The sequence below is a fragment of the Sabethes cyaneus genome, chromosome 1 (assembly GCF_943734655.1).
Source record: "Sabethes cyaneus chromosome 1, idSabCyanKW18_F2, whole genome shotgun sequence".
In the NCBI taxonomy this organism is placed as follows: Eukaryota; Metazoa; Arthropoda; class Insecta; order Diptera; family Culicidae; genus Sabethes; species Sabethes cyaneus.
In genome coordinates, this window is record NC_071353.1 from 21,881,950 (window position 1) to 21,896,885 (window position 14,936).

General features: G+C 40.8%; 2 protein-coding genes across 2 annotated transcripts; one reads left to right on the plus strand and one right to left on the minus strand.

Moving 5' to 3' along the window:
* The first annotated feature begins 2,624 nt into the window (after positions 1-2,624).
* Positions 2,625-5,827, plus strand: LOC128739418 (exocyst complex component 2). Its single transcript, XM_053834907.1, has 6 exons — positions 2,625-2,809; positions 2,873-3,702; positions 3,758-4,576; positions 4,633-5,432; positions 5,499-5,555; positions 5,615-5,827. Exons 1-6 carry the CDS (start codon positions 2,701-2,703, stop codon positions 5,688-5,690), a joined length of 2,691 nt encoding a protein of 896 aa, XP_053690882.1. The 5' UTR covers positions 2,625-2,700; the 3' UTR covers positions 5,691-5,827.
* Positions 5,828-9,125: 3,298 nt separating this feature from the next.
* Positions 9,126-14,689, minus strand: LOC128745475 (adipocyte plasma membrane-associated protein Hemomucin-like). Its single transcript, XM_053842550.1, has 3 exons — positions 14,586-14,689; positions 10,201-10,409; positions 9,126-10,141 (listed from the first exon to the last, which is right to left on the minus strand). Exons 1-3 carry the CDS (start codon positions 14,687-14,689, stop codon positions 9,126-9,128), a joined length of 1,329 nt encoding a protein of 442 aa, XP_053698525.1.
* Between the last annotated feature and the right edge of the window lie 247 nt (positions 14,690-14,936).

Below are 14,936 nucleotides of genomic sequence, written 5' to 3' on the forward strand. Positions count from 1 at the left end.
ATTTTGAAAAATTTAATAGCATAATTTGTAGGAAAAAGAAAAACAGTGCCCCTGGTAATGATAAGATCTCATATACATTACTCAAAGAATTAAAACCTGAAATCAAAGTCGGAATAATAAAACTATTGAATATAATATGGAAGGAATGCCACCTCCCATTGTCTCTAAAAACGATCAAAGTAGTTGCGTTACCGAAACCGAATAAAGATCAAGCTTCTATTGACGGTAAAAGACCTGTGTCATTAGTTCCTACACTAACTAAAATAATGAATTCAGCAGTATTAGACAAACTAACACAACATTTAAATGACCATAATTTGATACCGGACACATCTTTTGGCTTTCGTAAGGGTAGCTCAACTATCTCATGTACAAATTTCGTCATAAACGCAATTAAAATTAATAAAAGAGAAAAAATGTTAACAGCAATACTCTTCCTAGATCTCTCTAACGCTTTCAATGCCGTTAGAACAGATATACTAGAATGGGTTTTACACCATGCCCGGGTTCCTGAGGAAATTACACTGTGGATCGTTCAATTTCTTAGAAATAGAAAAATAATATTTGAAACCAATGATAATACCTTGTCGCGTTTGGTATCAAACGGTTTGCCACAAGGGGATGTATTATCTCCAACTTTATTCAATATGTATACAGCCACTCTGCATAAGATTTCAAGTGATGATACTATACTAGTACAGTATGCAGATGACTTCGGCCTCATAGTTAAAGCAAAAACGCTTGAAGCATTAAATCGAAAGCTTCAAGAAAAAGCAGACATTTTGACAAACGAGCTCACCGAACTGAACTTCAGTGTTAACCCCCAAAAAACAAAGATAATCTTGTTCCAAAACAGCAATAACATTCTATCGGTTAAAGTTAACGGTGAAGACATAGAAACAGTAAAATGTCATATGTATTTAGGCATAATCCTAGACCGATTCCTAAGTTTCGGTATCAACATTAAAAACATAAAACAGAAAATAATAGATCGATTAAACATGATAAAAGTCATAAGTGGCGTAAAACTCGGCGCTCACCCGGAGACTTTGATAAAAATATACTTAGCAATATTCCGAAGTGTAATAGAATATGGGTCACCGATTTACAACAATGCATCTAAAACCAATAAACAAATACTTAAAACGATAAATAATCAATGCTTACGTAAAATTACAGGATGTACTAAGACTACGCCAATCAATTCATTGTTAGCAATAGCAGCAACAGAACCGCTAGAAATTAGACACCACTTCGTTGCTTGTAAAGAAATAGCCAGGTACATATGTAACCAAAATATAATAGCTAAACAGTTGATAACGATTAGAGAACAAAATGTCACAGACCAGGTCACGTACTTAGAGTCCGTGTACTTAGAAGAGATCTCCACTTTTGATAAGATTTCGCCGTTAGTTGAAATGGGCAAAAACTCCTGCCAAGTTGAAATTAAAACACAATTACCAAATGTGACTACGTCGAAAAACAACACAAATCCAGTTGAATTGAGGCAGGCAGCTTTAGGACTAATACGTGGTAAATACTACAACCGACCAGCAGTGTTTACAGATGCGTCTAAAGACACTAATGGTTGTGGAATAGGAATATTCAATGCTTATAATAAGCAGAGATATTCATACAAACTAGATAACGAAACGTGTATTACTACAGCAGAAATAATCGCAATAGATACAGCCCTCCAATTACTAGAACTAAGCCAAATCTCAAATGCCGTGATTTATACGGATTCAAAATCGGCCTGTCAGATTTTAAAAACCGGTTTACAAAGTAATCTAATTCCAATGTTAATCAAACAAATAATCACAAAGGCTTGTGTTTTGAAAACAACTATTCAATGGGTACCAAGTCATGTCAATATTTTAGGGAACGAAGTTGCAGACAAACTAGCTAAACTTGGTGTAACTGAAACTAGAACCATATCAAACAGCATTTTATTATACGATGCTTACGATATATTCAAACGAAAAATGTATGACAAAACAAATGACTGGTATCGAGAATATTCCGCGACAAAGGGACAGACCTTCTATAAATTTCAAAATACTATAGAAAAAGAATCATGGTTTTTCCACAAAAATTTAAATAATCAACAAACTAGGTTGTTGAACAGGTTGCTCACCGGGCACGACTGGTCAAAATACTGGAAAGCCAAAATGCGTATTACCGACGATGAAAACTGTGAAACCTGCAATGAACCGGAAAACGGCGAACACATAGTGCTGCACTGTAGCAGATTCGGGCCGATTCGCGCTAAGTATACATTTGATTGCAGATTTAAAACCTTAACTGAACTTTTTAACACAAAAAATTTGAACTACTTCACGGAAATCTGTGAGTTTTTAAACGAAACTAAGATGGACATCTAAATCGAAGTTTAAATACTATAAAGGATTAACTTTAGCTCTCTCAAATAAAACCTCATCAGGTAGTAAGCAAACTGCTCAAAGTATCGGGTGTTAAACAAGGTACTCAACATCAATGGTTTATTAATGCTCCCGCAAAACGAAAAATGCTCCGTAAGAATAGAAAACCACAGGGCTATATAGTCATCGTTACTGAGCCCTACCGGAGCTGTCAAAAACGCAGTTCCACGCAGAGAAAGAAGAAGAAGATGTCCAAATTATAAATGAATATTATTAAAATTGTCACTGAAAATCAAGGAAAAATTGACAATAACGTACAATGGTTAACCGTCCCGTAGTTACGGGACTATCCCCAAAGGAAGGTCCGCCTGGAACTCGTGTTACAATACGTGGTGAATTCCTCGGTTCCAAAGCAAGTGATTTGGTCGGTAAGTTCTAAATCTAAGCGTAAATTATTGCAAAAATATTCGCGTTTTGCTCAATCACTATAGGACTTACAATCTGTGGCTGTGATTGTTTGTTGTCTGCCGAATGGAAATCCGATAAAAAAATCATTGCTCGTACCGGAGCTGCTAAAGGCAAGGGTGACATCATTGTTACTACCAGAAATGGTGGTGTGGGAACATCTACCGTACAATTTCGTGCTTACCATGAGACCATTGGACCAATGAAAGAATCTGCTGTGTGGATCGAAGAGTCTCCAATGCAGTCATTGGCCTGGGGTAGAAGATCGCTAGCACCGACCGGTTATATTCAGGAGGATCCATTAGGCTTATCGATCGAAGGCAACGACAAAAAATTTCCAGAGGATTTGCGTGATATTTTTCCTGATGGATCTGGTGATTTGTCACAAGAAAACTTCTTACCTGGTTGGTTCCTGTTAGAAAACCACCATGCAACGTCGTTTGAAGATTTGAAAGCTGGTTTGTCATATTTAAGGAGAAGGGTCGAAAGTCAAAAGGAAGGCCAGCTATCGTTTCTGAAATCCAATGCTGGATCGGTGATCGATCAGCTAGACACGCTTATGGCGTTGCGGGATCGCGTTACACAAGATACTAAATTGCATGGCAAAGATCAGGTTAAGGATCTAGAGATAGCAATAAAAAAATCCATAACAGCTTCACAGGAACTGTTTGATGACGTGTTGGCAAGAAAAGAAAAAGCGGATGCAACTCGGGCTGCTTTATCGGCCTTGTCAAGACATAAATTTTTGTTCTGTCTGCCCAACTCGATCGAAAAAAGTGCAATGCGAAACGAATTTGATATCGTAGTAAACGATTATGCGAGAGTAAAGAATCTTTTCGGAAAAACTGAAGTGCCCGTAAGCTTGTTGGTCTTAGTAAAAGCGTTCATTTCTTATTGTGTTTCTATTGCAGATTTTTAAGAAAGTTCTTGAAGAGGTAGATGTCAAGATATTGGCTATTCGACAGCAACTGCATGGCAAAATTAAGGAAATGCCTCAAGGCGTTGAACAGCAGAAAAAATTAGTAAAAGCACTTATCAGTCTAGAGGTTCAACAAGCAGGAACAACAGGATCCAACAAATTTTCGATTGAAGATCCTGCTTGGGATGCTATAGAAGCACGCGCCAAATATTTGGAGGATACTTTCCTAAAGTCTTACGAGCAATACTCTGCCAAAGAGGGTGCACCTGGAGAGTCCAAGTCCCGTGCCGATCCAAACGTTACACCCAACCGGGTGCAGTTTTGTGAAGAGATGAATGAGATAGCGGCCAGTCAATTTCCGGACCTGTGGCGTTTGGGACAAGCCTATTTTACTGGAGAATTGCGGGCCGTTGGTCAGCCCAAGCCGGGTAATTTTAAACGAATCATTTTAACGGTTATTGAACAATTTTGTTGTTACTTAAAAATGGCATTGCTTCCGTCGAATAGTCACAGATCACTGCTAACTGGTAACTTAAAAGGTCTACCCACATGGCCGGCCACAAACCTTTCGTTAAACTATTTGATTACTTGGATGCCACACTGTTTGCGTTATGTTCGGGTGTCTTACGCAACCTTGATTCGGCTTGATTTACCTGGGGAAGCACTCGATATAGTGCTTAAATTAATCGATGAACTTCGTATGTACTGTTTGTCGACAATCCTCAAGAAAGCTAATGAAAAAGTGAAAAAGCTTCATGAAAAAGAAACATGGGAGTTCACAGTGCCCGAGTTTGCTGGAGCAACGTCATTGGTAGGTATAAGTATATATTAAAGTTGCAGTTCTTTCATTTATTGATAACTTTGTAGCCATCTAAGTTGGAAGAAATTCTTACTGAAGCAATTGACGATGCTCAAGCAATTTGCCTAACACCAGAGATCCGAGAATCGTCGCTACTTGAACCGCAGTCTGATGGACAGCGAGAAATGTCCAAACGGATTCAGGAAATGTTAGCCACTTTCAGTGGAGTAATAGAGACCTTGGCACTGCAGCGTTCGGATGAGGACCCGCAACAACCGCCAATGTTGTCGCAGCTAATCGGTTTTCCGGCTGCATTACTTCAGCAACAGGTGTCCGGTGACAAAAGTTGGGGCTCCAGCATTACCTGGGAGCATCGTTTGCTTTGTTGCCTGTCCAATTGTATATACTGCAACAAGATCTTTTTCCCCAAGCTGGGCACGCTGTTTAGTAAATATGGTTATCCGGTTCCAACGATTGCAATTGAAAATTCGCGGAGCACCGTTAACATTCTTTTCAGCAGCCTTCTAGATATGTACGTGGAGCATAAGAGCGACCCATTGGTTGGTACAATTGAACCTTCCATGTACATTGGACGGTTTCAGTGGGATCAGGTCGGTCCTTCTGATAAACTTAGCCCATATGCACATGAATGTTGCGATAATCTTGTTTCCGTATATTCGGAGATATTTTCCATTTCCCCTGTGTTGCTTCGACCCGTTCTGGAGCCAATTGTACAAACCGTTGCCGAAGAGCTTGCCCGGCTAATGACCTGTGTACAGAAGTTCAACGTGAACGGAGCTTTGCAGGCGAAAATTGATATTCACGTGATTCGTGATGCGGTTCGAGTTTACAGTAACGATACCGCGAAGTACGGAAAAACACTCAATACGACTCACAATTCCTGAATGATTGTTTTTTTTTGTTTCAATTTTAGATCGTTTTTCGTCGAGGCATTGGAAGCAATTCCTCAGGTTCCTGAGAGCGAGGAGCGGTAAGTTCGTTATCGTTTGATCCTTTTCTTATTCATACTAAATTTTATTACTTCGGCAGAACTCAAGAATCGGTGAAGCAAATCAAAAACAATATGCGGCTGCAGTTGATGTGTCTACAGGTCATCAATCCCTGACATGACTCTGTTAATTTTAAACTTCTTTACACTAAGGTAAACAAAAAGGTTCTAAGCTAAGAAGACTCGTCATATTGGCGTTCATAACAACGCGGTATTAATGACCCAATTTTTCATGCAATATAACATATATGTGTCTGTTCCAGATATTTGTAATGTATTTAAAAGCTATAGCAAGTGCCGAAATTCGCTCCTGGCTAACATACTTTTTACGTTTTAACCCTTTTCGAGGAGTCCCTTTTGTACTCCACAGTACAGCTAAGCATCTGTTTAAGTGTTTACTAGCATCAAAAAGATATCTATTTAAACTTTGGCAACACATTCGTTGGATTCGTCGAGCACCCAAAAATATCGAGAGACTTAATGGTCATATGTTGAAACAACATAGGGACAAGGCATGGAGGAAAAAGCTGACACGACTGTATATAGAAGAGGGAGGGAAAACTACTACAAACAGTTGAGAGGTGCACCAATGGACAATCCACTACCACCGTTCCTGTGCGAACTGTTTATGGTTAGCCTTGAAAGTAAGCTGGAAGAACAAGACCAGTTACTCCCGAAAAGATGGTGGCGATGCGTTGACGACGTTTCAGCATACTCGAAAAAGGACAACTGGAAACCATTCTAGCAGCCATAGAACATATACTTCACCTGCGAAATAGGAAAAGAAGGAAAACTTCCTTTCTTGGACATTGGAAACAGTGTTGCGCAGCCCACACTCATGTGGTCCAATTTTCTCACACACGCGTACTCATCCTAACGAATGCGCCGGCGTAAGCGTCCCTTTCGGATCCTCGCTCGTACTTATTCAGGTATTGTAGCGAGTTATTGCGAGTGTGTGTTTAGCTAACAGCTACGGCCGTCGCTCTCGTTCTTCGTTGCAGCCCGAGCTGCTGATGTCGATTCCTCGCGGGGGCTCGCACTCCCGCCCGTGAGTAGAATCGTGGGCGAAGAAGAAGGAGAAAAGAAAAAGTAATGCAAAACCTGTATCCCAGTGCGCCACTATGCCTCACGGGTAGTTGTTTGCTCGGAGTTATTTGACTCGCGAAAAAGCTATACAGAAAGACGATGTGAGAATGTGCGTGTGCGAGTGTGTAGGTAGCAGAATGTCTGCACACAGCAACGGTGGCTGTTTGTTTCATGCTTGCGTGTGCGGCGTAAGCGTTGAATGCAATGTTTCTCATACTCACTCGCGTGAGAGTAGACAAGGTTGCCTTCTCGCTCGATTTGCAACATTGATTGGAAACCTTAGAATTTGAAATATACAGAATACCCCCGCGTCCGCCAGCATTATTCTGACAGTTTTCTAATGGGTTTACTGTCAAATTGACGCTGACGGATGCGTTGACGCAGCATTCTGTTTGGGCCTTTAGCTACATTGCGCCTTCCTCCCAGCAGTTCTAAATTAATCAGCTTGTAACGGCTTTCGTAACTCAGTAGATTATATGGGCCACGCCAGCGTACGTGTCGCAGAGCAAACGTAATAAATTTTTTGCTGAACTATTTCAATCCGATGAATTGCATTTTGGTAAAAAAGATGACCAAACAATGGCGGAGTATTCCAGTATAGGACGAACCAGCGAGCATTATAGAGATTTTAAGCAATATACATCCTTGAAGCTTTTAGTAAAGCGGAACAGAAATCCTAGTTGCGAGAAAGCTCTGGATACAACTCACGAAGGATGTAATCGTGCAGAGTACATGGGCACATTTAGTGACATCTTGTTAATTCGGCACCATTCGTCAAAGGTCTCAAGATCCTGTTGCAAGAGATGGGCGTCATTAGGGCTTTTTACGGTATAGTACATTTTCAAATCGTCAGCATAAGATAATCTCAAACATTTGAGGATCATGTTCATATCATTCATGTACAGAAGAAACAGGAACGGTCCCAAATGATTGCCTTGGGGAACGCCGGAGGTTACTGGCCGATTTTGACTGACATTAGTTCTGCCGATGAGGTAGGAGCGAAGCCAAGTCGGCAAATTGTCGTGAATGCCCAATTCGTGGTATTTTGAGATGGCTATCTCATGGTTTATACGGTCGAAAGCTGCAGAGAGGTTCGTATATATGGCGTCAACTTAATTTCCTTCTTACATTGCACGGATGATGAACGATGTAATGACGATTAAATTGGTTGTCGTTGAGCGCTTTGGCATGCTGGTTAGGAGAGATGCAGTGTGAGCAATATTGGATCAACTTTTCCAGAACGATTAGCTCATATAGTTTAGAGACAGCACTTAAGGTGGCAATACCACGGTTATTAGCAAAGGTTCTTTTGCACCCCTTTTCGTGCACAGGGAAAACATAGGAATCCTTCCAGCACTCGGGGAAAACTCCCGTCGTCAATGATACATCGAAGACCTTAACTCAAGACCATAGAAGGAATGCCATTTCGGCCGCATCCAGTTGAGGATTTCAAATGTTTCCCAGGAGAGATCACCACATCGTTACTAACGTAACGAGTAACGTTAATTGTGCTAGCCACAATGTCATGAGCATTGGCGATCTCATCAGAGAAAACGCTATTGAATTGCGTGCGAAACAAGTCGGCAATATCTACGACTGAATCCACTACTTCAACGCCGTCAGTAATATGGGAAGGTAGTCCAGATTCTTTCCGTTGGTCGTTCACAAAGTTCCAAAACGTTAATGTCGTCACTAGCGAGTAACGAATTGCAGTCCAAGTTAGCCAAAAAACTGTTCATAGCCTCAAAGTCTGCTCTGTAAAAGTCGTAATAGACGGTTTCAGCATGGTCTAAGAAGCGATACTCGTTTTTCAAATCCAGTGTCAACAATAGAGGTGGATGATGCCGGCAAAGCTTGACGAGATGGGAAGAATACAAAAATTCACCAACACCAACAACACCCGAACTTAAGAGAGTGGCAGTAGAATACAACGAAAATACGTCCTCTCCGTTGAAAAATGAAAAATTCGAAATCGACCTCGTCAAAAGACCAACCGAAATAACCAGCTCAAAAGGAAGCTGGGATCAACTAAAGGCCCGATTGAGGAACATTGAAAATCAGGAATTTATGTAATCAGTTGCCCACATTGCGATTGCGAAATGGTTTACATCGGTAAGACGAGAAGATAGCTGGAAACACGTACAATCGAACACTTAGCGAAAGCATCTAGGGATAGAAAGGTCTGTCACACCATTTTAGATCAACAGTGGCGGAACATATCTTCAATGACAACCATGCGCTAACGGTAAATTTACTCTATGGTTGAATTTAGTTCGAAAACAGACACTGATGGGAGCCTGCAAATCGTATGTGAAATACGTATCTGTCGCGGATATAACTAGTGGAACTTAATCGTGAAAAAGTTTTTTTAGAATGTAGAAGTATAGGCACTGTTATAAATGAGTAATTGTTCACTTTTTAATTTCGGAAATAACTTTATTATCTATTAGAATAGCAACCACCATACTACAACTCTTGTTTGACTCTAGAATCCTGTTTCTTTTCCACTACCACCTTTTGCTGGACCGGTTTGTCCTTTTGTTCTGCCGAGAGTCCAACAGTCCTTAGGATTTCCTCATCAAGTTGTACCTTTGCTATCCATGGATAAACGGGGGAACCGAGTAGCAGGTATTTTCCGCTTAGCACGGCATGTGATATTAAATTCGTAACACCATCGTCGCTGTGTAAGGCTGCAATAATATTTCCCTCCCAATCCAATCGCAGGACGGTTCCTCGTTTAGGGAACAAAGCTTTTATACTGGCCAGGTTCCCAATGTAGTGTGAAACGTGAAGAGCAAGGTGATTTCCTGTTTTTTGATAGATAAACTCAAACGGAAACTCTAGAAGGCACAACATTCGGACAAAGAATTGTCTCAAATTCGGGAAAGGCGCTAGCAATGCTAACAGTGAAGGATGGTCCCGATCAGCTGCAATGACGATTGCTGCCCAAATACCCTTCTCATCAGCCAGTAAGTTGTCTAACGATCCGGGCAGACTGTCCACAAAGATGTCATGTGTACCCGCTTTCGTACCTTTCAAGTAATATCGTCGAATAAGTTGGCCACCGGTTTCTGCGACTAAAACAAAGCTCTCATCACGATTCAGAGCAATGCCGTTCGCACCGTAGACTTCATCAATTAACACTTTATTTTTGCCAGTTGATCGTGAATAGTGTATCAGCCTACCGGAAGGATTGACTAGCATTCCCATCATTAGGTTCTCGAAAATAAAATCCGACGATGTATCCGACCAGTAAATATCGCCGTTCTTTGCAACTGCCAAACCATTAGGAATCTTCGGTTTTCGGGACACTTTACCACCCTCAATTACACGATCCACCGAGATCAACTGCTTCCGCTCGCCAGTTTTAATTTGCACTTGCCAGATGCCTGAATATGCTTCAATCACAATCAGATTGTTACCTTGTGTATCAAATGCCATCCCGAGGGGACGGCCGCATTCTCGCTCATCGTAGGTGCCCTCTGGTGAAATGTTAAAACATTTATTTTATTGTAGTCATTTAAAACGATGCTTAACTTACGGCATTTCTTTCCGAATTTGGTGACCACTCGAATCTGATCGTTGTTCGATATTTCCAGTATCTTTCCACCGTACACCGAAGCGTATGTCGTGTTACCCCGTACCAGAATGGTTTCCGGGGAAAGGAGTTGATCTTTCAGATAGTGTTCTGCGTTGTTTAGAAGTTTATTCGGTGCCAGGACTCCTTCCAGGGGACGAGATGGGGTGACACTGAGTAATATTGGGAAGAGATAATTATCAAATGTTTTATGACACATTCCACATTATGACATTTTATGATACAAAATTTTACATTCAAAAGTGCGAAATTGTTTTGAATAATATTGGATTCAAACCACGGGGAAAGTCGCTGAGAACATTGTTTTCGATGTCTTACACAGTTTACCTCGTTGATCGCAATTGATGTGCATTCATTGCACAGTTTGTTGGACACTGTGGCACCTTTTTAACAACTAACCATTAAAATATTGGAATCTGGCAGCTCAGCCAATTTGGATATTGTCAAACTGAACAACGGAGCATATGTTGGTACGAATGAGGTGCGTAGAATGTTCTAAACGACTTACCCTAGATCGAAACCCAAACATTTCATAATTGCATTAACGTTCTGCAGGAACTACAAAATTAGCGATTGGTGTCATCTACGTTCCACCTAATTTACGCGATTAAGCAGAGGTAATCGATCGGCATATCTCGTCAATTGCTAGAGTCAATGACGCTTTCAACTAGCATGATGATCTACTGCTATTTGGTGATTACAACCGCGCTGACCTGTCTTGGAAGTTGCACGCAAGCAACAAATACTTAGTCGTCGATGACCAGTCTTCCAGTATAAATAATGGCAGTTCCTGTCTTTTAGATGGCGTTGCATTGAATGGTCTTCAGCAGATCAATCCGGTGCACAATCACAATGGTCGGCTCTTGGACCTTATTTTCGCTAACCACCCAGCATTGGTAGCCTGCACTGCACAGTAACTAACGCATTTGACGAGCTTAGCAATATTGACCCTCACCACCCTCCAGTTGTACTTAGTTATGACAAGCCTATCGATGCTTTGTTTTTTGACGAATTCGATCCGAATGCACTGGACTTCCGACGACGCGATTTTTATGCAATTGAAGTGGCCTTTTATAATACCGATTGGTCCTTTTTGGCTGAGAGCTCGTCTGTCGATGATGCAGTTGCTGGTTTCACTAGCACTATTCAAGAGTTAATGTTACAACATATCCCTCGTGTTCGTCCGTGCCGCAACCCCTCTTGGGGGAACCGGGGATTGAGCCATCTTAAACGTCAGAAAAATGCCTACCTGCGCGCTTACCACACATCTAGAAGTGCGCGGAATCGTTATTTGTTCAAGTTGGCTGTCAGAAATACAAAACCCTGAACTAGATGTAGATACCTAGATATACACTAGATATAGTAACCGAGGCTTTGTCTTTCGTCCAAGAGATGAAATTTCAGTTGAATCTTACTTGGCTACTGCTGAAAACGTGACTAATGCCATTCGTAGTGCGAAACAATCATACTACCCGGGACTTGATGCCTGCTGCTTTACTGAAAAAATGCTGCGAGGCTGTGAAATTTCCAATAGCCACTATTTTCAACCTTTCTTTACGAAGCCAAAGATTTCCTGAATGCTGGAAATCATCATACGTTTATGTTCCCTGTGTTCAAGAAAGGTGATAAGCATAGTGTGGAGCACTACCGTGGAATCACTTCATTGTGTGCTTGCTCCAAGATATTTGAAGCCACGGTCTATGGCTCAACCAACTTGTTGGAGTTTACCTCGCTTTGTCTGCGTACAATAGAACAGGGCAATCAGATCGACGCCATTTACACTGATTTGAAAGCGGCTTTCGATCGAGTCAATCATGATATTTTGCTTGTCAACTAATTTGCTTTCATGGCTCATACCTCATACCTACATATCTACTTCATACCTCATATCTACGCAGTCGTAAAATCGCTGTTAAATTGGGTCCCAGCCAATCGAGATGGTTCCACAATGGTTCTAGGAGTTCCACAAGGTAGCATTTTTGGACCTTTGCTATGCTCCCTGTTCGTGAACGACGTTACTCGACTGTTGCCTCCTGGAACAAGGCTGTGCTACGCTGATGATATAAAGATTTATCTGCCAATTGAAACCATCACAAATTGTTTGCAGCTTCAGAAATTGATCGATTTGTTTGTGGAATGGTGCAACTCCAATCGTATGCTTATCAGCACTAAGAAATGTACCGTTATAAGCTTCACTGTTCACTCGTAAGAAACCGCCTCTGGTGTTCGATTACCGCATCAACGGAACGTCTCTACAGCGGAGTAACAACGTCACGGATGTAGTCGTTGTACTAGATAGCCAGATGTCGTTCAGACAACATTATACCTGTATTATTAACAAAGCGTATAGGCTGCTTGGTATTATATCCTGAATCGGAAGAGATTTCTCTGATCCAGGCGCACTACGTACTCTCTACTGCTTCTTAGTCCGTTCCGTTCTTGAGACTAGCTGTGCAGTTTGGGATCCTTATTATAATTATTGGATACATCGCATTGAACGGACACAAAAACACTTCATACGTGAGATCTGCGGCAGGCTACCCTGGAGAAACCCTGATGCTCTTCCGCCTTATGAGGAACTTTGTCTGCTAGTTGGGATTACACCTCTTGAGCAGCGACGAAAGGATATCATCGCCAAGACTGCTCATAAGATCCTGTTGGGTGCTCTTGATTACCTTGCTGTTCTGTCGCAGCTGCAGCTATACTATCCCTTTCGGCCTCAAAGGAACCAACGCAACAGTTCCTACGCGTCGATTCACACCGCACTAACTATGGATTTCATGAACCAGTACGTCGTATGGCTTTGGAGTACAATCGTCGCGGAAATAGCGTGGACTTGCAGGTGCAGGTGCAGGTTTTAAAATGTTCTTTTGTGTATTTAAGTTATTTTACTGATTCTGATGTATTTTTATTGTATTTCGATGTACGTATATCGTATCGAAAGACAATGTATATCGATCGAAAGACACTGGGGTTTTGTGCCACTTTCAGTATGTATGTGCCCATATAGCCCTAGCTGTGCTGGCGGCCGGCCAAATGGAATTAAATAAAAAAATAAAGTATGTATGTAAATTACTCAAGGTGGCTTTTCCCAGTCCAATCAAAGTTCATTAAGACGTAAAGTCGGATGAATTACTTAAATAAATAATAATAATAACAATAACATTAAATTGAGTTGAAACGTCAACTTCTCGAGCGAAGTGAAATACATTATATCTCACACTGGTGAAAAAGTTGAATATTTTGTATGGCATTTTCACTTCGCTTTAAAATCACAGGGCTTAAAGGTTCACGATACACAAATTTAATATTCTATCATCCAAGTTTACGCATAAGACATCAATTTTGATTAGGTTGTAACCGTTGTATAACACTACATCGATGCAAACTGTTGAATGTAAGAAATGGTTGCACATTTTACGAACAAATTTTACGTTCATAACATTGATTTAGGTTGACATAAAAGGGAAAGAATTCGTGATCTATTGGCACGGAATTGGAAACGCGGGTGTATATGGTTGTCGTCGCAGACCTGGGAAGCAAAAATGCGCTTACACGTGATTGGTTGATTTTTCAATTTTGACAGTATGTCGTTATGAATAAGTAAATCGTTTTCAGTACACTGTTCAAATTGTAGAAAGATTTCTGAACGACTGATATAAATGCCTTTTGAATTGGCTTAGAAATAACCGAAATATTAGCACTTAAAATCTATCGTTTTTCGTGATATTCGCATATTTTGATTTTTTTTAGAATGACCCCTTATCTTTAAAGAGCAATTGCTACCTTTCCGTAAGACGTTCAGCGTTGGGCACAAATTTACTTAATTTTCGAAACTGGGCTTATTGTCTAGTATTTTAATCTCACTTTCAAAGTGAAATCGCAGTCGATGGAACGAATAAAGTTCGTGTAGCTCCAGTTCAAGCTCAAACCGCGAAAAAAAAAACTGATTTTGCATGTAATAACCTTTGATGAGTTTCTAATTTTGCCCCGTAACACCATGTGCACAGAGTACATACCGCAGAATGACGTAAGCCCTATAAACAATCCGAATCGAAAATAGAGAATTTCAATGAGCTTGCAGTAATTATTGATCAGGCTGGGTTGAATTCGGTCTGCGAACTCTTATTTGCCTAATGATGATCGCGCAAGATTCTACCGTGACCTTCAATGTGGTCGAATCAAAAAGTCACGCTGTTTTCCTGTACGAGATTTTTATTTCAACCAAAAGTATGCCCACAGTAAAATCATGTTTAAATTGGAAATCAATTAGCACATATCAATTTCATCACTATCGTTCCAAAAAATATGTACACACAAATTTTTACCTAAACGATTTGAAGGGAAACGTCGGGTATGGCGGTAATCCCGGCAAAACGGCTACTATCATTACGAATAGGCTCGTCTTCAAAATTTTCCCCTTAAAGCTCATGTTTTGCTTTGTTTTCCTCAAACTCTCGATCAAGCAAACAGCCACAGCAAGGTGCCACAAAAGAAAGTTTCGTTCACGGTGCCAAAAAGCCTTCGCTCCACAGGTTATTTCCGATTATGTTTCTTTCTTCCACCCACCGACCACTTGAACGGTAAATATGGTACTAACTGAACTGGAGAATTCTAAAAGTTGATTCGGTTGCTTGCAGCGCAACACTGTGTTGATTGGTTAAAGAAACAAACGAACG

Bases quoted from the DNA above. Each gene is read 5' to 3' on its own strand.
- LOC128745475 (XM_053842550.1), bottom strand. From the start codon at position 14,689: ATGAGCTTTAAGGGGAAAATTTTGAAGACGAGCCTATTCGTAATGATA. The intron at 10,410-14,585 runs GTAAAAATTTGT...AATATTACTCAG, and splicing joins TTTCCCTTCAAATCGTTTAG to TGTCACCCCATCTCGTCCCC. The intron at 10,142-10,200 runs GTAAGTTAAGCA...ACATTTCACCAG, and splicing joins CAAATTCGGAAAGAAATGCC to AGGGCACCTACGATGAGCGA.
- LOC128739418 (XM_053834907.1), top strand. From the start codon at position 2,701: ATGGTTAACCGTCCCGTAGTTACGGGACTATCCCCAAAGGAAGGTCCG. The intron at 4,577-4,632 runs GTAGGTATAAGT...ATAACTTTGTAG, and splicing joins TTGCTGGAGCAACGTCATTG to CCATCTAAGTTGGAAGAAAT. The intron at 5,556-5,614 runs GTAAGTTCGTTA...TTACTTCGGCAG, and splicing joins GTTCCTGAGAGCGAGGAGCG to AACTCAAGAATCGGTGAAGC.